General features: G+C 40.4%; 4 protein-coding genes across 4 annotated transcripts in view; 1 reads left to right on the forward strand and 3 right to left on the reverse strand.

Annotated features, from left to right (window-relative positions):
- The window catches only part of LOC143033102 (receptor-type guanylate cyclase Gyc76C-like), a 16265-nt gene extending 10659 nt beyond the window's left edge, over positions 1 to 5606 (forward strand). Inside the window, exons 2-4 of the mRNA XM_076198302.1 lie at positions 2869 to 3203; positions 4422 to 4619; positions 5532 to 5606. Coding sequence (XP_076054417.1) covers positions 2919 to 3203; positions 4422 to 4619; positions 5532 to 5606 — 558 coding nt within the window. The 5' untranslated portion in view covers positions 2869 to 2918. The remainder of the gene's footprint in view (positions 1 to 2868; positions 3204 to 4421; positions 4620 to 5531) is intronic.
- A 36-nt stretch (positions 5607 to 5642) lies between these two features.
- LOC143033103 (serine/threonine-protein kinase pim-3-like) lies at positions 5643 to 6455 on the reverse strand. The gene has a single exon (XM_076198303.1). It carries the CDS (start codon positions 6453 to 6455, stop codon positions 5643 to 5645), a length of 813 nt encoding a protein of 270 aa, XP_076054418.1.
- A 4225-nt stretch (positions 6456 to 10680) lies between these two features.
- On the reverse strand, positions 10681 to 11493 carry LOC143033104 (serine/threonine-protein kinase pim-3-like). The gene has a single exon (XM_076198305.1). The coding sequence runs from the start codon at positions 11491 to 11493 to the stop codon at positions 10681 to 10683; it is 813 nt and encodes a 270-aa protein (XP_076054420.1).
- Positions 11494 to 11865: 372 nt separating this feature from the next.
- On the reverse strand, positions 11866 to 20737 carry LOC143033105 (putative ribosomal protein S6 kinase alpha-2). The gene is made up of 6 exons (XM_076198306.1): positions 20630 to 20737; positions 19269 to 19965; positions 14741 to 14850; positions 13374 to 14075; positions 12131 to 12280; positions 11866 to 11919 (listed from the first exon to the last, which is right to left on the reverse strand). The coding sequence occupies exons 1-6, from the start codon at positions 20735 to 20737 to the stop codon at positions 11866 to 11868; spliced, it is 1821 nt and encodes a 606-aa protein (XP_076054421.1).
- Positions 20738 to 21426: the final 689 nt, after the last annotated feature.

A 21426-nucleotide genomic window follows, 5' to 3' on the forward strand; every position in this document is an offset into this window, starting at 1 on the left:
TATGGAGGCACACGTATGATTATTACATTTTTCATGAGATTTTAATAAGGGGCGCGTATGCATCGTCCTAGGTACGAGTATAGTTGCTCAAAGCACTACTTGGCGGAGGAAACAGCTTAGGTGACGTGACTGTGGTGACGTAGCTCATGGTTGCTGGAGGGATCATCAGCTCGACTACATTCGCGTGTTTCTGGATTCGCAGTCAGAATGAGTCTTTGGATACGTGAGTTTCCAGCATGATCATAACCACTTCCTGTGCTCCATTCTCTACACCTCGGCATCTTACGTTCTCAGTCCCTTCCTCTCCACTCGCTCCTTTCCAGTCTCCTACTTTCGCTTTTTCGATCGCCTGCTTCCTTTTTTTTTTCTCTCTAATCCTGTTTCGTACGTTCTCCTTCCTGTGTGTTCCCGTTTTCTTTACATCCCCAAGTCACCTCGATAGAGCTTTGCTTCTCCTTTCCCTCCACTTTCACCTCTTTGTTTTATTTTCCTCATTATGTCTTGGTATCTTACCCTCCACACTCCTCATACGCTCCTTAGACCAGCGTTTTCCAAATTACGACACTAGCACTCCCTGGTGGTGATAAAATACTAAGGAATGATGGAAAGCAATGTATATATACACTTCTTTATATCCTAGTAATCAGATATTTGTTAGAGGGTGTTGGACAGCTTAGATCTGACTACAGGAGGCGCTAAGGTATGAAAAGGTTGGAAAACGCTACCTTAGTCAATTTCCAACGACTTCATCCTTTTCCATAACACTTCATCTGGTACCCACTACTCTCTATTATACCCAACTTGGGTCTAATTAGATCTCCATCTCTAATACTTTTTACTGGAGCCGCTGCCCCTCTAGCATCCATTGATCTATGCTACATGCCCTGTTCCATTTCTCCGACCATATATAAATCCACCATCTTACATCTTTTAAGTCTCTTTTTATATGTCTATGTTTATCTTGTTTGTGTTCTTAGCATTTCTCGCTCTATATACCTCATATTATGATATTAGAGTTTTTATTTTATTTTAAAGATTACTCGAAGAATTTTTCGTTGTCTTTCGCCCACCTTTCTTTGTCTTTATTGTTTTATTTCTTTATTGTCTTTCCATGCCTCCTTTTGTCCTCCTCCCCTCTATTCGTATATTTCTCACACGATTTCTTTCTTTCACTATGTTGTTTGTCTTTTCATCCCACCATTCGTTTCTTTTTCGCTTCGTTTCGAACGCACTCTTCCCCTTCACTTTTAAGGACTCTTCCACGAGCTCTCCAGATCTCTTGTAGCGTTTGTGTTTTTTGTTCACGTCCCTTTACCCTTCCTTTATTCTCCTCCTCTCGTCTCTCTATTTCGCCTTTCTATTTGGTCTAGTTTCATAATTTTTAGTGGAAAGGAAAAGGTAGGAGGAAAGAGTAGTAAGGAGAAAAGAAGAGAGGAAAGGTGAAGGACTGCAGAGAAGCTAATGGGAGAGAGAGAAATAGTGGGAAAGGAAGAGACAAGGACACATACACTCACTCACTCACACACACACACACACACACACACACACACACACACACACACACACACACACACACACACACACAAGAGACAGAAAAAAACACAGATTCTGAAAATAAAGAAGGGAACACGACCAGAGAATGAATATTTTTGACCAATCAAGGTTAGAGGGGACAGGGATTGGGACGAGATGAGAGAGTCGGTAGTTAATTTCGAAAATATAAAAAAGTTTTAGCTTCCCTCTGATTCGTCACGGTCTTAGATCACGTGATGGAGAAGAGCTCGGAGTTCATATTTAGTCCGATCTATGGGCAATGCTGTAACTTTACACATACAAACACACGCGCGAGCAAACACACACACATGCACGCACACACACTTAAACACACACATACACACACATATACATGCACGCACACACACACATGCACGCACGCAGACACAAACATGCACGCACGCAGACACAAACATGCACGCACGCACAAACATGCACGCACGCACAAACACAAACATGCACGCAAACACACATACATGCACACACACACATACACACATACACACATCCTTGGCACCGGAACCTGCTACCACCACAGGTACCACGACCACGGCTGCAGGTGCGGCATCATAGTACCATCAAGCCGATCAGAGCATGCACCGACCGGTATAAGAAGAGCCTCATACCGATATTTGTGGGCTTAATCAACAACAAGAATTAACATTGTTGTACTACACACCTTGTCCTCTGCTTACTGTTGTTGTTTTTTTTTTTTTTTGTAACATCTTATCACTGTCATAGTTTTATATTGTTATATTCTAGTAGGATGTATATTTTCAGCAGTAATGCTGCTATACCCAATAAAACCGATAATGATGATGATTATTATTATTATTGTTATTATCATTATCATTATTATTATTTATTATTATTATTAATTGTTGTTATTATTATCATTATTACTATTATTATTGTTAATTGGTATTATCATCATCATCATCATCATCATCATTATTATTAATATTATTATTATCATTATTGATTATTATTATGATTATTAATTGTTATTATTATTATCATTAATTATTGTTATTATTATTATTGATTATTATTATTATTATTATTGTTGTTGTTGTTATTATTAATTATTATTTTTATTATTATTATTATCATTTTTATTATTAATTCTTGTCGTCATCATCATCATCATCATCATCATCATCATCATCATCATCATCACTACAACTACAACAACTACTACTATTCCTTTCCCACCAGAGCTGGAGTGCCAACTCGCAGTGTAGTGATGTTGAACTGTGTAACATCGACTTTGTTCGAGATACCCCGTCCCCACCTCTTCATTTCTGATTTCAGATCCGGTCTTCAGGCGCTGCTCTTGCTGCGTTCCTTTGCACAGCCGTAGGATGCCTGCCGTGAAATTCGAGCCTCCACCACGCCAAGGACAACCTCGAACACTGCTACTCGAGATGCCAGGTGGCTGCGGTCAAGCCTTAGGGGGAACCCTTTGGGGGGTCCTGTCGTCTTCGTGGTCCCTTGTGCTCTTCGTGGGCATGATGCTGGGACTTGAGGGACAGTGCGAAGTCTTCCGGATTGGATACTTGACCGGGTCTTCCCGGCGACCTGATAATCGGGAGTACAAGAGACCCGGACTTCTCATCTCTGGCGCAATCACGATGGCTGTCAAAGAGGTAGTTGAGTAGTTGTTTATTTCTTGCCTTGTTTTGTACTGCTTCATCCGGCCTCACTTCCTCGTCTTTTTTCTGTTTAAGTTGTTTTATATACAGCATATGAGATAGTATTTTTTATTTCGGGGGTTTCCATTCTTTGTTTTTCAAAAAATATTTTCGCCACTTTCCCCTTCTCTCCTATCCTTTTCTTGTGTCATTTACAGTCATTAGTAATATTCCCTATATTTTACTACTCCTGTTCTTCGTCTTCTCAATAATCATTAATTCGAATAACATTTTTGCTGAGTATGTTATAAAAGTCCGAAATGATGTTATGGGCTATGACAAGCTGTGTTTTCCACTCTGAATTAAACAGGCAAAATTGTAGGCACTGATCCACATGCCCAGGCAGACAAAAGTACAAACGACTCAATATTGTTTACGAAAAAAAGAAATCGAAAATTTTCTATCCAGGAACTTGTGATGATTTGAACAGTCTCGACCGTCACAATGCCAGCATTTTCGGTTTTAAGTGTAATAATGAATAATGTAATTCATGTTAAGAAACCGGTCAGGAATAAACTCGGAACGAGACCCGTGACTCTCTTTTTCCACCTTTTTCAATGTAATTCATGTTAAGGAATATATGACTATATGACTACATTTACAGATAATAAATAAATACATGGCAATGATGACAACCTTTGTCACAGCTGAACGCCTCATGGAGTTACTCACCTTTATGTTATGGATTTATATAATTTCTTTGTCTTCGCGTTCCTTTGTTTCGGGTAAAAGGCGACTTAAACCTCGCAGTTTCGGTTGTTTATACAAATACTATCACATTTTCGAAATAATTAGTTCGCTCACACTAAGAAGAAGTCTTATGAGAAACATCCTACATTCTACATTCCCAAAAATATTAGTTAGCACACACAAGGAAGTATTGTGGAAATTATCCTACATTTTACATAGACTTGGTAACCATGTAGTGAGCGCTGAAACAACTGATTGTTAGATAACTTTATAGGTAGGATCGACAGGTAGTAAGGAACATGGAACTGACTAGTGTAGGCCTTATAGTCTCTTGCAGTCTCCTCCATTCTTCAGTTCTTATTCCTACATCCTCCATTCCAAAAATAATTAGTTCGACTAAAAGTTCTTATGCTCTTGTTGCTCTACCTTGTATTCCTCAATTGATTAGTTACCACACACTAAGAAGTCTTGTGAACATCGTAGGTGAACGAACGCTTCCCGCTGGTGATGGGCCACCGACTTGCCTTCGAAGTGGCCGAGACCTACGGTCAGGAGACTGAGAGCATTCTTCAGACGGCCAGGCTCTGGAACGCCAACATCTCCGCATACATCGGGCCCCAAGAAACGTGTGTTCATGAGGCCCGGATGGCAGCATCCTTCAATTTACCCATGATCTCTTACGTAAGTGTACTGTTTCTATTCCATCATAATAGTTTTGTCATTCGTGTTAAAATAATTAATATTCTTTTCGTGGTGCGAGAGATATCATCGTTGTTTACAATTCGTACATTGAAAACAAGAAAAAGATTTGTAGAATATTACATTTGGTCCGTATTATCATATGGATGTGAAATTTGGACAATTAGTAAAAAATGTATGTATAGTATACAACAACAGCAAATGTACAATGCTACAAGTACACCATTACATGGTGTTGACAGTGCCTTTTTTCTTTTCTTATCTCTTGTGTGATGTTGAAACTTTCATTTCAATTCGAACCTCACTCCCTCGTGTTGTATCGCTAATGGGATCAATGATGTGAGGAGTCCTTGCCAGGAGACGCTGAGTAGCTGCGGCCGAAGCCGTCACCTTTACCCCCATTATGCACTTTGGGGACGGTTGGGGCAGGTAACAAGTAGTCACTGCTGAGAATCGGAGGGGAGTGCGGGATTCGAACCCAAAAGTAATGGTAGGATTCGCAGTAATGGATTTAACCTTGACAAATTTAGATTTAAGAAGGAAATAGGCATGTATTGGTTTACTAATAGGGTGGTCAACGAATGGAATAGACTTAGTATCCATGTAGTGAGCGTTGAAATTATCAGATGTTGTAAGAAACTATTAGACAACTTTATGGATGGAGATGACAGGTGGTAATGGACATGGAACTGCCTAGTGTAGGCCTTATGGTCTCTTGTAGTCTCCTTCATTCCTGTGTTCTTATATTCTTATGAATGCGAGACCAGCACGTTTCCAATGACGCTACCAGCATACAGGGGCTGAAGTGGAATGTTCTAATAAGTATTGTTGATGGACGGTTCGAACCCTCAAGATTCTATTAAAGAATCTTTTATTCATTTCCTTTTTTTATAGAAATTTCTTTGCTCTTATGGTGCTCTTCGGGAGACTCTTTCTAGCGGCGTTGGCAGACAGGCCAGGGCTAGTTAGTACCCGGGACTTCGGGGCAACTTTCAGGTGAGACGCTTAACCAAAGCAACTCAGTCTTCGAACCTTTCGAAGAAAACGGCACAAATGACTCGTTTTCTTTGCTTCATTTTTCGTAATTTTGACCTTACGACCACTTTGACCTGTGACCCATGGGTGCTCGTTGAGGTCTTTAAGATTGGTGCCTTCTTTCTTGAGACACCTCTTGATAAGGTCTCGGCAGGTCCTTCCGACTTGTTCGGGGAAACATCGCCTTTTGGACTTGGCGCCGAAGGGGAACTTGTGGTAGACCAGGTAATACAGGAATTCTCCAAGTTGTTTAACGGACGCTCTTTCATGGTCCTTTGGAGAGAGTGGGTCTTCTTCTTGGATGAACTTCCCCATACCGAAGTCCAGAAGCTTGAGTCTCAGACTTCCTGTCTCTGAGTCTCTGAAGACGAGTACGTTCCCCAGCTGGATATCTCCATGGGCCACGCCAGCTGCGTAGCATTCAGAAACAGCTTTCACCAGCTGTCGGAACACAATCCTGACGTCCTCGCTGTCCAGGTTACCGACCTTGGACGTGTAGCTCCAGAGGTCGACTGCACCTGGAATAAGCTCCATCACCATGTACAGGGAGCTTCTGTCGAAGAAGTACTCCTCGAGGTGGACGACTTCCTGCACGTGCTGTACCTTCTGCAGCAGTGCTACTTCCAAGGGCACCCTCCTCTCGGGGTCTGCCCAGCGACGTACCAGAGCCTTCGGGACCACTTTGATGGCCACCGTGGCTTTGTCCTCGATCCTTTCGGCGGAGAAGACGTGGCCGAATGCGCCCTGGCCGAGCGAACTCTTGAAGACGAACCGATCAGTCATCGAAGTGCAATGAAAACCTCACGGTCAAAAGACGGAGGCCGAAGAGAGAAAGGGAAGCTGTAAACAGACCGACGAGGACATCTGGGAGTTTGGTGACGAGGGTCTTCGTATCTCACCGCTCGCCGATAATAAACCAGCGCTTCTGTCCTTAATGTATGTTTTGCTCGGTAATGATCGTTCATGCATCATTGTTGGCCGTCAAACGGTTGTCTAGAGCACTAATTCTATCTTTTTTAAAGAGTACGAGGCTGATTATTTTAACCAAACCTACCAACGCGTTTACCAAAATATTGTAATTTTATTCGCATCCGACCTAGTTATGGACCAGAAGGTCTCCTGTCAGCATATTCTTCCTTTGTAATCCTTTGTAATCCTTTATAAATGCAGGACAGGGTCAAAGCAGTAGAAATGTAGATTTGGAAAAGGATGCTGAAAATGTCATGGACAGAATTTAAGACAAAAGGATAAATACTGCAGCTAATAGGAACACAGGGAAATATAGAAACTATCAGGAAAAGACAGTTACACTTTGTAGGACACGTCATGAGAAAACAACAATTAGAACATACGTGCCAAACAGGAAAAATAGAGGGAAAGAGGGCAAGAGGAAGACCACGCCTTCGAAGTGGCCGAGACCTACGGTCAGGAGACTGAGAGCATTCTTCAGACGGCCAGGCTCTGGAACGCCAACATCTCCGCATACATCGGGCCCCAAGAAACGTGTCTTCATGAGGCCCGGATGGCAGCATCCTTCAATTTACCCATGATCTCTTACGTAAGTGTGCTGTTTCTATTCCATCATAATAGTTTGTCATTCATGTCAAAATGATTAATATTCTTTTCGTGGTGCGAGAGATATCATCGTTGTTTACGATTCGTACATTGAAAACAAGAAAAAGATTTGTAGAATATTACATTTGGTCAGTATTATCATATGGGTGTGAAATTTGGATAATTAGTAAACAAATGTATGTATGATATACAAAAACAAATGTACAATGCTACAAGTACACCATTACATGGTGTTGACAGTGCCTTTTTTCTTTTCTTATCTCTTGTGTGATGTTGAAACTTTCATTTCAATTCGAACCTCACTCCCTCGTGTTGTATCGCTAATGGGATCAATGATTACAAAGGATTACAAAGGCGGAGCATGCCGACAGGAGACCTTTTGATCCATATCTAGGTCGGATGCAAAAAAAAAAAAAAAAAAATAATATTAATAATAAATAAAAACTATAATAATGTAAATAACAAATAAAATACATAAATAAATGCATAGGTATACTTGAATAACAAATAAACAGGTAAATAGTAAATGATAATAAATTGACATATAACTAATATTAAATGAAAATCAGACAGACAAATTATAACAAAACAAAAACAAATAATATAACATAAATTATAATCATTACAGCATCTTACTTAGGTATTTATCTAAATGATTCTTAAAGCTTCGAACTGAACTACATTGCACTACCTGTGCAGGAAGTTTATTCCATTCATTAACTACACGGTTGGCAAAGTTGTTTCTACCTACTTCCAAATTGAATCTATTTCCGGACAGTTTGAGATCATTGTTTCTTGTCTGATTCTCATTCAATGTGAAAATTTGGTCACTTTTGATGTTGTCAATTCCCTTTAAAATCTTAAAGACCTGTATCAAGTCACCTCTGAGTCTACGCTTTTTTAGGGAAAACAGATTCATGTGCTTAAGTCGATTTTCGTATGATTTATTTTTGATATTTGGAATCAGTTTTGTGGCTCGCCGTTGTACTTTTTCCAGTCTGTCAATGTCTTTAATGAGATTCGGTGACCATACGGAAACAGCATATTCCAAATGTGGACGAACTAACGATTTATATAGCTTGTTAATGAGTGATGGACTTTTGAAATCGAAAGATCGCGCAATCAATCCCAGAATCTTATTTGCTTTCTCAGAGGCTGAAATACACTGCTTGGATGATTTGAGGTCGTTACTGATAATTACGCCGAGATCTTTTTCACTATCCACTTTTGTTAACGAATTTCCAAATAACTTGTAATCGTACTTACTGTTATTTTTACCTATGTGCATTACCTTGCATTTACTTGTGTTAAATTTCATTAGCCACTTTTCAGACCATTGCTGTAATTGATCTAAATCTTCTTGAATATCTAATTGGTTTGAGTGATCATTTGCCACTCCGCACAGTTTTGTATCATCGGCAAATTTGGAAACAGTAGATTTTAGTCCATGGTCTATATCATCTATATATACTATGAATAGAAGTGGCCCAAGAACGGAACCCTGAGGAACTCCACTTGCAACACTTTTCCATCCAGAAGTTTTTCCATTTAAAACAACTCTCTGTTTTCGACCTTTCAACCAATTACTAGTCTTACCTAATAGGCTACCACTTATTCCATGCAAAGCTAATTTAGTAAGTAGTCTTTCGTGTGGAACGGTATCAAAAGCTTTTGCAAAGTCTAGATATATTAAATCTATATTGTTTCTTTTGTCATAATTCGAGATAACTGTGTTGTAGAATTCGAGTAAGTTAGTCACGCAAGAACGTTTCCGTCTGAAACCATGCTGGCTATCATTTATCAAACGGTTACCTTCTAAATGATATTCGATAGCATCTCTGATGATAGTTTCCATTATTTTTCCTACGATTGAAGTCAAAACTTATAGGCCTATAGTTATTTGGTTTCTTTTTGTCATCTTTTTTGAATATGGGAGTAACGTTAGCTAGCTTCCATTCTCTTGGGACATCTCCGGATATGATGGATTTTTTGAAAATAATTTCTAATGGAACAACAATCTCATTATTCATTTCCTTTAAGATTCTTGGATACCAACCGTTAGGCCCTGGTGTTTTATTAAATTTGAGTTTCTCTATACACCTTTTAATCTTTTCTTTTGTTATATTTACCGTAGGGAGTAAGTTTACCTTAGACTTTTCAGAGGTTTCAGTTTGGACTTCACTTTGAGGTGTTTCGTTTACGAATACCGAGCTAAAATAATTGTTTAAGATATTACACATTCCTTCATTTGAATATTCAAGTTGACCGTCAGCAGATAATAGTGGACCAATGTGATTCCTAACAACCTTTTTATCTCTAATGTAACTATAGAATTCTTTGGGATTCTCTTTAGATTTATCAGCGATGTTCATTTCGTATTGTCGTTTTCTTTTTCTTATTGTCTTTTTTAAATCTCTCTGTATTGATACATAACTTTCATAGTCATTTGATGCACCCGAGCACTTATATTTCTTATAAGCCTGTCTCTTTTTAGCCATACTTTTTTCAGTTTCTTTGTCGAGCCACTTTGGGCGAGCCTGATTTGGGGGACGTCTGTCCTTAAAAGGAATGTAAGTTTGAATCATCTTAGTGAGCGTATTTTGAAATATTTCCCACATCTGATCTACAGGCCTTTCGTTTAATTTTGCCTCCCAATCTGTAAGCTGAAGCTCCTGACGTAGTCCTATGAACTGAGCTTTACTGAAATCGGGTATTTTAGAAGCACAAAAATCTATTCTAAAATTGTCTAGGAGTTTGAATCTGACTAAGTGAGGAGCCCACGCCAGGAGACGCTGAGTAGCTGCGGCCGAAGCCGTCACCTTTACCCCATTATGCACTTTGGGTACTGTTGGGGCAGGTAACAAGTAGTCACTGCTGAGAATCGGAGAGGAGTGCGGGATTCGAGCTCAAAAGTAAGGGTAGGATTCGCAGTAATGGATTTAACCTTGACAAATTTAGATTTAAGAAGGAAATAGGCATGTATTGGTTTACTAATAGGGTGGTCAACGAATGGAATAGACTTAGTATCCATGTAGTGAGCGTTGAAATTATCAGATGTTTTAAGAAACTATTAGACAACTTTATGGATGGAGATGACAGGTGGTAATGGACATGGAACTGCCTAGTGTAGGCCTTATGGTCTCTTGTAGTCTCCTTCATTCCTGTGTTCTTATGTTCTTATGAATGCGAGACCAGCACGCTTCCGATGACGCTACCAGCATACAGGGGCTGAAGTGGAATGTTCTAATAAGTATTGTTGATGGACGGTTCGAACCCTCAAGATTCTATTAGAGAATTTTTTATTCATTTCCTTTTTTTATAGAAATTTCTTTGCTCTTATGGTGCTCTTCGGGAGACTCTTTCTAGCGGCGTTGGCAGACAGGCCAGGGCTAGTTAGTACCCGGGACTTCGGGGCAACTTCCAGGTGAGACGCTTAACCAAAGCAACACAATCTTTGAACCTTTCGAAGAAAACGGCGCAAATGACTCGTTTTCTTTGCTTCATTTTTCGTAATTTTGACCTCACGACCACTTTGACCTGTGACCCATGGGTGCTCGTTGAGGTCTTTAAGATTGGTGCCTTCTTTCTTGAGACACCTCTTGATAAGGTCTCGGCAGGTCCTTCCGACTTGTTCGGGGAAACATCGCCTTTTGGACTTGGCGCCGAAGGGGAACTTGTGGTAGACCAGGTAATACAGGAATTCTCCAAGTTGTTTAACGGACGCTCTTTCATGGTCCTTTGGAGAGAGTGGGTCTTCTTCTTGGATGAACTTCCCCATGCCGAAGTCCAGAAGCTTGAGTCTCAGACTTCCTGTCTCTGAGTCTCTGAAGACGAGTACGTTCCCCAGCTGGATATCTCCATGGGCCACGCCAGCTGCGTAGCATTCAGAAACAGCTTTCACCAGCTGTCGGAACACAATCCTGGTGTCTTCGCTGTCCAGGTTACCGACCTTGGACGTGTAGCTCCAGAGGTCGACTGCACCTGGAATAAGCTCCATCACCATGTACAGGGAGCTTCTGTCGAAGAAGTACTCCTCGAGGTGGACGACTTCCTGCACGTGCTGTACCTTCTGCAGCAGTGCTACTTCCAAGGGCACCCTCCTCTCGGGGTCTGCCCAGCGACGTACCAGAGCCTTCGGGACCACTTTGATAGCCACCGTGGCTTTGTCCTCGATCCTTTCGGCGGAGAAGACGTGGCCGAATGCGCCCTGGCCGAGCGAACTCTTGAAGACGAACCGATCAGTCATCGAAGTGCAATGAAAACCTCACGGTCAAAAGACGGAGGCCGAAGAGAGAAAGGGAAGCTGTAAACAGACCGACGAGGACATCTGGGAGTTTGGTGACGAGGGTCTTCGTATCTCACCGCTCGCCGATAATAAACCAGCGCTTCTGTTCATGTATGTTGTACTCGGTAATGATCGTTCATACATCAGTGTTGGCCGTCAAACGGTTGTCTAGAGCACTAATTCTATCTTTTTTAAAGAGTACGAGGCTGATTATTTTAACCAAACCTACCAACGCGTTTACCAAAATATTGTCATTTTATTCGCATCCGACCTAGTTATGGACCAGAAGGTCTCCTGTCAGCATATTCTTCCTTTGTAATCCTTTGTAATCCTTTATAAATGCAGGACAGGGTCAAAGCAGTAGAAATGTAGATTTGGAAAAGGATGCTGAAAATGTCATGGACAGAATTTAAGACAAAAGGATAAATACTGCAGCTAATAGGAACACAGGGAAATATAGAAACTATCAGGAAAAGACAGTTACACTTTGTAGGACACGTCATGAGAAAACAACAATTAGAACATACGTGCCAAACAGGAAAAATAGAGGGAAAGAGGGCAAGAGGAAGACCACGCCTTCGAAGTGGCCGAGACCTACGGTCAGGAGACTGAGAGCATTCTTCAGACGGCCAGGCTCTGGAACGCCAACATCTCCGCATATATCGTGCCCCAAGAAACGTGTGTTCATGAGGCCCGAATGGCAGCATCCTTCAATTTGCCCATGATCTCTTCCGTAAGTGTGCTGTTTCTATTCCATCATAATAGTTTGTCATTCATGTCAAAATAATTAATATTCTTTTCGTTGTGCGAGAGATATCATCGTTGTTTACGATTCGTACATTGAAAACAAGGAAAAGATTTGTAGAATATTACATTTGGTCAGTATTATCATATGGATGTGAAATTTGGACAATTAGTAAACAAATGTATGTATAATATACAACAACAGCAAATGTACAATTCTACAAGTACACCATTACATGGTTCACAGTGCCTTTTTTCTTTTCTTATCTCTTGTGTGATGTTGAAACTTTCATTTCAATTCGAACCTCACTCTATCGGTGCTGTATCGCTAATGGGATCAATGATGTGAGGAGTCCACGCCAGGAGACGCTGAGTAGCTGCGGCCGAAGCCGTCACCTTTACCCCATTATGCACTTTGGGTACTGTTGGGGCAGGTAACAAGTAGTCACTGCTGAGAATCGGAGGGGAGTGCGGGATTCGAACCCAAAACTAAGGGTAGGATTCGCAGTAATGGATTTAACCTTGACAAATTTAGATTTAAGAAGGAAATAGGCATGTATTGGTTTACTAATAGGGTGGTCAACGAATGGAATGGACTTAGTATCCATGTAGTGAGCGTTGAAATTATCAGATGTTTTAAGAAACTATTAGACAACTTTATGGATGGAGATGACAGGTGGTAATGGACATGGAACTGCCTAGTGTAGGCCTTATGGTCTCTTGTAGTCTCCTTCATTCCTGTGTTCTTATGTTCTTATGAATGCGAGACCAGCACGCTTCCGATGACGCTACCAGCATACAGGGGCTGAAGTGGAATGTTCTAATAAGTATTGTTGATGGACGGTTCGAACCCTCAAGATTCTATTAGAGAATTTTTTATTCATTTCCTTTTTTTATAGAAATTTCTTTGCTCTTATGGTGCTCTTCGGGAGACTCTTTCTAGTGGCGTTGGCAGACAGGCCAGGGCCAGTTGGTACCCGGGACTTCGGGGCAACTTCCAGGTGAGACGCTTAACCAAAGCAACACAATCTTCGAACTTTTCGAAGAAAACGGCGCAAATGACTCGTTTTCTTTGCTTCATTTTTCGTAATTTTGACCTTACGACCACTTTGACCTGTGACCCATGGGTGCTCGTTGAGGTCTTTAAGATTGGTGCCTTCTTTCTTGAGACACCTCTTGATAAGGTCTCGGCAGGTCCTTCCGACTTGTTCGGGGAAACATAGCCTTTTGGACTTGGCGCCGAAGGGGAACTTGTGGTAGACCAGGTAATACAGGAATTCTCCAAGTTGTTTAACGGACGCTCTTTCATGGTCCTTTGGAGAGAGTGGGTCTTCTTCTTGGATGAACTTCCCCATGCCGAAGTCCAGAAGCTTGAGTCTCAGACTTCCTGTCTCTGAGTCTCTGAAGACGAGTACGTTCCCCAGCTGGATATCTCCATGGGCCACGCCAGCTGCGTAGCATTCAGAAACAGCTTTCACCAGCTGTCGGAACACAATCCTGGCGTCTTCGCTGTCCAGGTTACCGACCTTGGACGTGTAGTCCCAGAGGTCGACTGCACCTGGAATAAGCTCCATCACCATGTACAGGGAGCTTCTGTCGAAGAAGTACTCGTCGAGCTGGACGACTTCTTGCACGTGCTGTACCTTTTGCAGCAGTGCTACTTCCAAGGGCACCCTCCTCTCGGGGTCTGCCCAGCGACGTATCAGAGCCTTCGGGACCACTTTGATAGCCACCGTGGCTTTGTCCTCGATCCTTTCGGCGGAGAAGACGTGGCCGAATGCGCCCTGGCCGAGCGAACTCTTGAAGACGAACCGATCAGTCATCGAAGTGCAATGAAAACCTCACGGTCAAAAGACGGAGGCACAAGAGAGAAAGGGAAGCTGTAAACAGACCGACGAGGACATCTGGGAGTTTGGTGACGAGGGTCTTCGTATCTCACCGCTCGCCGATAATAAACCAGCGCTTCTGTCCTTAATGTATGTTTTGCTCGGTAATGATCGTTCATGCATCATTGTTGGCCGTCAAACGGTTGTCTAGAGCACTAAATCTATCTTTTTTAAAGAGTGCGAGGCTGATTATTTTAACCAAACCTACCAACGCGTTTACCAAAATATTGTCATTTTATTCGCATCCGACCTAGTTATGGACCAGAAGGTCTCCTGTCAGCATATTCTTCCTTTGTAATCCTTTGTAATCCTTTTATAAATGCAGGACAGGGTCAAAGCAGTAGAAATGTAGATTTGGAAAAGGATGCTGAAAATTTCATGGACAGAATTTAAGACAAAAGGATAAATACTGCAGCTAATAGGAACACAGGGAAATATAGAAACTATCAGGAAAAGACAGTTACACTTTGTAGGACACGTCATGAGAAAACAACAATTAGAACATACGTGCCAAACAGGAAAAATAGAGGGAAAGAGGGCAAGAGGAAGACCACGCCTTCGAAGTGGCCGAGACCCACGGTCAGGAGACTGAGAGCATTCTTCAGACGGCCAGGCTCTGGAACGCCAACATCTCCGCATACATCGGGCCCCAAGAAACGTGTCTTCATGAGGCCCGGATGGCAGCATCCTTCAATTTACCCATGGTCTCTTACGTAAGTGTGCTGTTTCTATTCCATCATAATAGTTTGTCATTCATGTCAAAATAATTAATATTCTTTTCGTGGTGCGAGAGATATCATCGTTGTTTACAATTCGTACATTGAAAACAAGAAAAAGATTTGTAGAATATTACATTTGGTCAGTATTATCATATGGGTGTGAAATTTGGACAATTAGTAAACAAATGTATGTATGATATACAAAAACAAATGTACAATGCTACAAGTACACCATTACATGGTGTTGACAGTGCCTTTTTTCTTTTCTTATGTGACTTACATGAACGCTCAATCTTTAATGAGCCATAAAGACGAGATAGAACATTTAGTGCAAGAAAATAACGTTGATATACTTTGTTTAACTGAAACGTGGATTTCTCCTCATATGAGTAATTACTTTGTAAATATACCTAACTTAAAAATATTTAGAAGAGATCATGGCCGTGGTGGGGGAGTGTGTATATTCATTAGGGATGATTTGAAGGTCACTGAAGTAACTACTCCCATTGAGAAGATAGATGGTGTCGAAGATGTTTGGGTTACTGTACAATGCCGTAAACTGCCTTCTTTTATTGTTGGGTGTATTTACCGTCACCCAAAAGCCAGTGTTGCTACTTTTGATTATATCCTAGAGTCTTTTAGAAATATGTCTATGCGTAATAAACCATTGTTTATTTTGGGCGATTTTAATGATAATCTCTTAAATATAGAAAACCATATGGGGAAAATAGTGCGCAATGTTAAATTGAACCAAGTTATAGATACGCCGACTAGGATAACGTCAACATCTGCCACCTTAATTGATCTTTTGATTACCAACAGGACAGAAATGATCCATGCTTTCGACGTAATACCTAGTCCTGTTGCAGACCATGAAATGATAACCATTAATCTGGATATCAAAAAGCCTAAACGTACCCCTATAATTAGAACTTTTCGAACTCTTGCAAACTACAGTCAAAATACGCTGTGTAATTTATTATTAGACAAAACGTGTACTTTAAATACTATTCTAGATACGGACAACGTTAGTATACAGGCCAGTATAGTCACTAATGTTCTTAGAAGTAGTCTTGATACTTGTGCACCTTTGGTTACTAGACAGTTAACCCGCCCACCTGCCCCATGGTTAACAGATGACATCAAAAGTGTAATGAAAGAAAGAGATGAGTTACAAAAAAAACTTGAAATTAAATAGATATAGAAATTCTTTGCAAAATCAGTATAAAACTAAAAAGATACAAGTTAGAAATAGCATAGCAAATGGGAAAAAACAGCTGAGTAGGAGTCGTCTTAACGACAATAAAGGTAACATTTCTGGTACGTGGAATGTAGTTAAACAAATGTTGCCAGATAGTAGAAGCAACTCATGCCAAATCGATGACGAAGATCTGTCGAAAAGGGCGGAAGACCGGAATAATTTTTTTGCAAATGTAGGTAGAGTAACCTATCAGAAAACACAAGAGGGATTAAATGAAAATACGGCTAATATAGACATACAAGGTGGATCACAAAATACTGTTATCGATGTAAAAAATGATTTTAAACCTACTCCCGTAGATTGTGAAACCGTAATTTTAACTGTTAAAGAGCTCAGCGATTCTAGTTCTTATGGCTCTGACGAAATACCTGTGCGTTTTATCCGTGACTCACTACCTGTACTTGCCTTTTATATTACTTTAATTATCAATACGTCAATTGTAACCAACACTTTCCCTGACATATGGAAAACAACTCATGTCATTCCAATTCATAAAGGTGGAAATAATGCTGATATAAATAATTATAGGCCAATTTCTCTAATTTGCGTCCTATCTAAAATTCTAGAAAAGGTAGTAGCCAAGCAGCTAGCTTCATTCCTCGAGTCCAATAAACTCTTAGTAAACTCACAACACGGCTTCCGTTCAAAGCTCTCTACAGAAACAGCTCTCCTGAAAGTTACCGATACTCTTTTCCATAACATTGACAACAAACAAATCTCCCTCCTTATTCTTCTTGATCTATCTAAAGCTTTTGACAGCGTACATAACGATACTTTGCTTAGGAAATGTGTGGAAGTTAGTATAGACCCTACTTGGATAGATAATTATTTATCTAATAGATTGCAAGCAGTTCGTTTAGGAAAAGTCACATCAAATTTACATAGCATAAACTTTGGTGTCCCACAAGGGTCTATCCTGGGACCAATTTTATTCTCTATTTATGTAAACGATCTCTCCAAATCACTTCCTAACACTTTAGTTTTTCAATACGCTGACGATACGCAAATCATAATGACAGGAAATATTGAAGGCTTAGACGAGTTGATAAGAAAAGCTGAAAATATACTGCTAAGGGTTAAAACCTATTTCCAAATTAACGGACTGCTATTAAACGAAAAGAAAACTCAATGTATGTTTGTAGGTTCTAGGCAGTATATATCAAGAATACCAGAAGACACGATCATAAATTTTAACGGCTCAGTCATTAAACCTGTAAAAGTAGTTAAGAATCTGGGGGTGTATATGGACCAATATTTGTCTTTCGATAGTCACATAGATCATATACATAAGAAAGTCACGGGGATACTTATGTACCTCACACGAATAAAGGATTGTCTTGATTATGAAACGCGAGTTATGGTAATTGACGCACTGGTACTCAGCATAATAAATTATTGCTCAAATGTATGGGGCTCAGCTAATAAAACCCAGATTGAAAGAGTACAAAAATTACAAAACTTTGCTGCTAGAGTTGCTGTAGGTAAATACGACCACGTCTCACCCGCGATTAAACGTTTGAATTGGCTCAAAATAGAAAATAAGTGTTCATTTGATATATGTATGTTTATATTTAAAATATTAAAAAAGAGATTCCCCGAATGGTTGTATAGAAATATCTTCGACATCAGTATAACAAGAGATAGGCCATCAAGGCAAAGACAGAATCTCTATGTTCATCGGGTTAATACTGAAATAGGCACAAGAATGATACCTGTAAGAGGGCCTAAGACATGGAATAAACTCCCTATCGCTATTAGAGACATAACATCAATAAATGTGTTCAAAGATAGGTTGCGTAAATATTTTCTAGATAATCAAATGTAAGTCAGCAAACATTTGTTAGCGTATGATATGCACTAGTAACACAAGGTTTTTAAGCATATTCGATTTTGTAACATTGTGAAAAAATTTTTTTACCTCCATGTTCTTGCGTTGATAAGCACTGCTAATACAAGTTTTTAAGCTTATATCATTTTGTACTATTATAAAGTCTTTAGTTTTTACCTTCATGTTTTATGTGTACAAAAATATGTATCACTATGTAATGCTCTTGTGAATATTGTAAATAATGTAAAGAATACCCAATGAAAATTGGAATAAAGGAATTATTATTATTATTATTATTATTATTATTATTATTATTATTATTATTATTATTATCATTATCATTATCATTATCATTATCATTATTATTATCATCATCATCATCATCATCATCATCATCATCATCATCATCATCATCATCATCATCATCATCATCATCATCATCATCATCATCATCATTATTATTATTATTATTATTATGTGATGTTGAAACTTTCATTTCAATTCGAACCTCACTCCCTCGTGTTGTATCGCTAATGGGATCAATGATGTGAGGAGTCCACGCCAGGAGACGCTGAGTAGCTGCGGCCGAAGCCGTCACCTTTACCCCATTATGCACTTTGGGGACTGTTGGGGCAGGTAACAAGTAGTCACTGCTGAGAATCGGAGAGGAGTGCGGGATTCGAACCCGAAACTAAGGGTAGAATTCGCAGTAATGGATTTAACCTTGACAAATTTAGATTTAAGAAGGAAATAGGCATGTATTGGTTTACTAATAGGGTGGTCAACGAATGGAATAGACTTAGTATCCATGTAGTGAGCGTTGAAATGATCAGATGTTTTAAGAAACTATTAGACAACTTTATGGATGGAGATGACAGGTGGTAATGGACATGGAACTGCCTAGTGTAGGCCTTATGGTCTCTTGTAGTCTCCTTCATTCCTGTGTTCTTATGTTCTTATGAATGCGAGACCAGCACGCTTCCGATGACGCTACCAGCATACAGGGGCTGAAGTGGAATGTTCTAATAAGTATTGTTGATGGACAGTTCGAACCCTCAAGATTCTAATAGAGAATGTTTTATTCATTTCCTTTAGAAATTTCTTTGCTCTTATGGTGCTCTTCGGTAGACTCTTCCTAGCGGCGTTGGCAGACAGGCCAGGGCTAGTTAGTACCCGGGACTTCGGGGCAACTTCCAGGTGAGACGCTTAACCAAAGCAACACAATCTTCGAACCTTTCGAAGAAAACAGCGCAAATGACTCGTTTTCTTTGCTTCATTTTTCGTAATTTTGACCTTACGACCACTTTGACCTGTGACCCATGGGTGCTCGTTGAGGTCTTTAAGATTGGTGCCTTCTTTCTTGAGACACCTCTTGATAAGGTCTCGGCAGGTCCTTCCGACTTGTTCGGGGAAACATCGCCTTTTGGACTTGGCGCCGAAGGGGAACTTGTGGTAGACCAGGTAATACAGGAATTCTCCAAGTTGTTTAACGGACGCTCTTTCATGGTCCTTTGGAGAGAGTGGGTCTTCTTCTTGGATGAACTTCCCCATTCCGAAGTCCAGAAGCTTGAGTCTCAGACTTCCTGTCTCTGAGTCTCTGAATACGAGAACGTTCCCCAGCTGAATATCTCCATGGGCCACGCCAGCTGCGTAGCATTCAGAAACAGCTTTCACCAGCTGTCGGAACACAATCCTGGCGTCTTCGCTGTCCAGGTTACCGACCTTGGACGTGTAGCTCCAGAGGTCGACTGCACCTGGAATAAGCTCCATCACCATGTACAGGGAGCTTCTGTCGAAGAAGTACTCCTCGAGGTGGACGACTTCCTGCACGTGCTGTACCTTCTGCAGCAGTGCTACTTCCAAGGGCACCCTCCTCTCGGGGTCTGCCCAGCGACGTATCAGAGCCTTCGGGATCACTTTGATAGCCACAGTGGCTTTGTCCTCGATCCTTTCGGCGGAGAAGACGTGGCCGAATGCGCCCTGGCCGAGCGAACTCTTGAAGACGAACCGATCAGTCATCGAAGTGCAATGAAAACCTCACGGTCAAAAGACGGAGGCCGAAGAGAGAAAGGGAAGCTGTAAACAGACCGACGAGGACATCTGGGAGTTTGGTGACGAGGGTCTTCGTATCTCACCGCTCGCCGATAATAAACCAGCGCTTCTGTCCTTAATGTATGTTTTGCTCGGTAATGATCGTTCATGCATCATTGTTGGCCGTCAAACGGTTGTCTAGAGCACTAATTCTATCTTTTTTAAAGAGTACGAGGCTGATTATTTTAACCAAACCTACCAACGCGTTTACCAAAATATTGTAATTTTATTCGCATCCGACCTAGTTATGGACCAGAAGGTCTCCTGTCAGCATATTCTTCCTTTGTAATCCTTTGTAATCCTTTATAAATGCAGGACAGGGTCAAAGCAGTAGAAATGTAGATTTGGAAAAGGATGCTGAAAATTTCATGGACAGAATTTAAGACAAAAGGATAAATACTGCAGCTAATAGGAACACAGGGAAATATAGAAACTATCAGGAAAAGACAGTTACACTTTGTAGGACACGTCATGAGAAAACAACAATTAGAACATACGTGACAAACGGGAAAAACAAATGGAAAGAGGGCAAGAGGAAGACCACGCCTTCGAAGTGGCCGAGACCTACGGTCAGGAGACTGAGAGCATTCTTCAGACGGCCAGGCTCGGGAACGCCAACATCTCCGCATACATCGGGCCCCAAGAAAAGTTTCATGAGGCCCGATGGCAGCAGCATCCTTCAATTTACCCATGATCTCTTACGTAAGTGTGCTGTTTCTATTCCATCATAATAGTTTGTCATTCATGTCAAAATAATTAATATTCTTTTCGTGGTGCGAGAGATATCATCGTTGTTTACGATTCGTACATTGAAAACAAGAAAAAGATTTGTAGAATATTACATTTGGTCAGTATTATCATATGGGTGTGAAATTTGGATAATTAGTAAACAAATGTATGTATGATACACAAAAACAAATGTACAATGCTACAAGTACACCATTACATGGTGTTGACAGTGCCTTTTTTCTTTTCTTATCTCTTGTGTGATGTTGAACTTTCATTTCAATTTGAACCTCACTCCCTCGTGTTGTATCGCTAATGGATCAATGATTACAAAGGATTACAAAGCCGGAGCATGCCGACAGAGACCTTTTGATCCATATCTAGGTAAATAAATAAAAACTATAATGTAAATAACAAATATAATACATAAATAAATGCATAGGTATACTTGAATAACAAATAAACAGGTAAATAGTAAATGATAATAAATTGACATATAACTAATATTAAATGAAAATCAGACAGACAAATTATAACAAAACAAAAACAAATAATATAACATAAATTATAATCATTACAGCATCTTACTTAGGTATTTATCTAAATGATTCTTAAAGCTTCGAACTGAACTACATTGCA

Source organism: Oratosquilla oratoria, chromosome 15 (genome assembly GCF_046742065.1).
Source record: "Oratosquilla oratoria isolate Oo_2021 chromosome 15, ASM4674206v1, whole genome shotgun sequence".
In the NCBI taxonomy this organism is placed as follows: Eukaryota; Metazoa; Arthropoda; class Malacostraca; order Stomatopoda; family Squillidae; genus Oratosquilla; species Oratosquilla oratoria.

What these genes read in the sequence shown, in the direction of transcription:
- LOC143033103 (XM_076198303.1), bottom strand. Translation starts at nt 6,455, where the DNA reads ATGACTGATCGGTTCGTCTTCAAGAGTTCGCTCGGCCAGGGCGCATTC.
- LOC143033104 (XM_076198305.1), bottom strand. Translation starts at nt 11,493, where the DNA reads ATGACTGATCGGTTCGTCTTCAAGAGTTCGCTCGGCCAGGGCGCATTC.
- LOC143033105 (XM_076198306.1), bottom strand. Translation starts at nt 20,737, where the DNA reads ATGCTGCTGCCATCGGGCCTCATGAAACTTTTCTTGGGGCCCGATGTA. An exon ending in ATGCTCTCAGTCTCCTGACC is followed by an intron (nt 14,076 to 14,740) that starts GTGGGTCTCGGC and finishes TTCGTCTTCAAG; the next exon opens with AGTTCGCTCGGCCAGGGCGC. An exon ending in CAGGTCAAAGTGGTCGTAAG is followed by an intron (nt 12,281 to 13,373) that starts GTCAAAATTACG and finishes ATGATGGAATAG; the next exon opens with AAACAGCACACTTACGGAAG.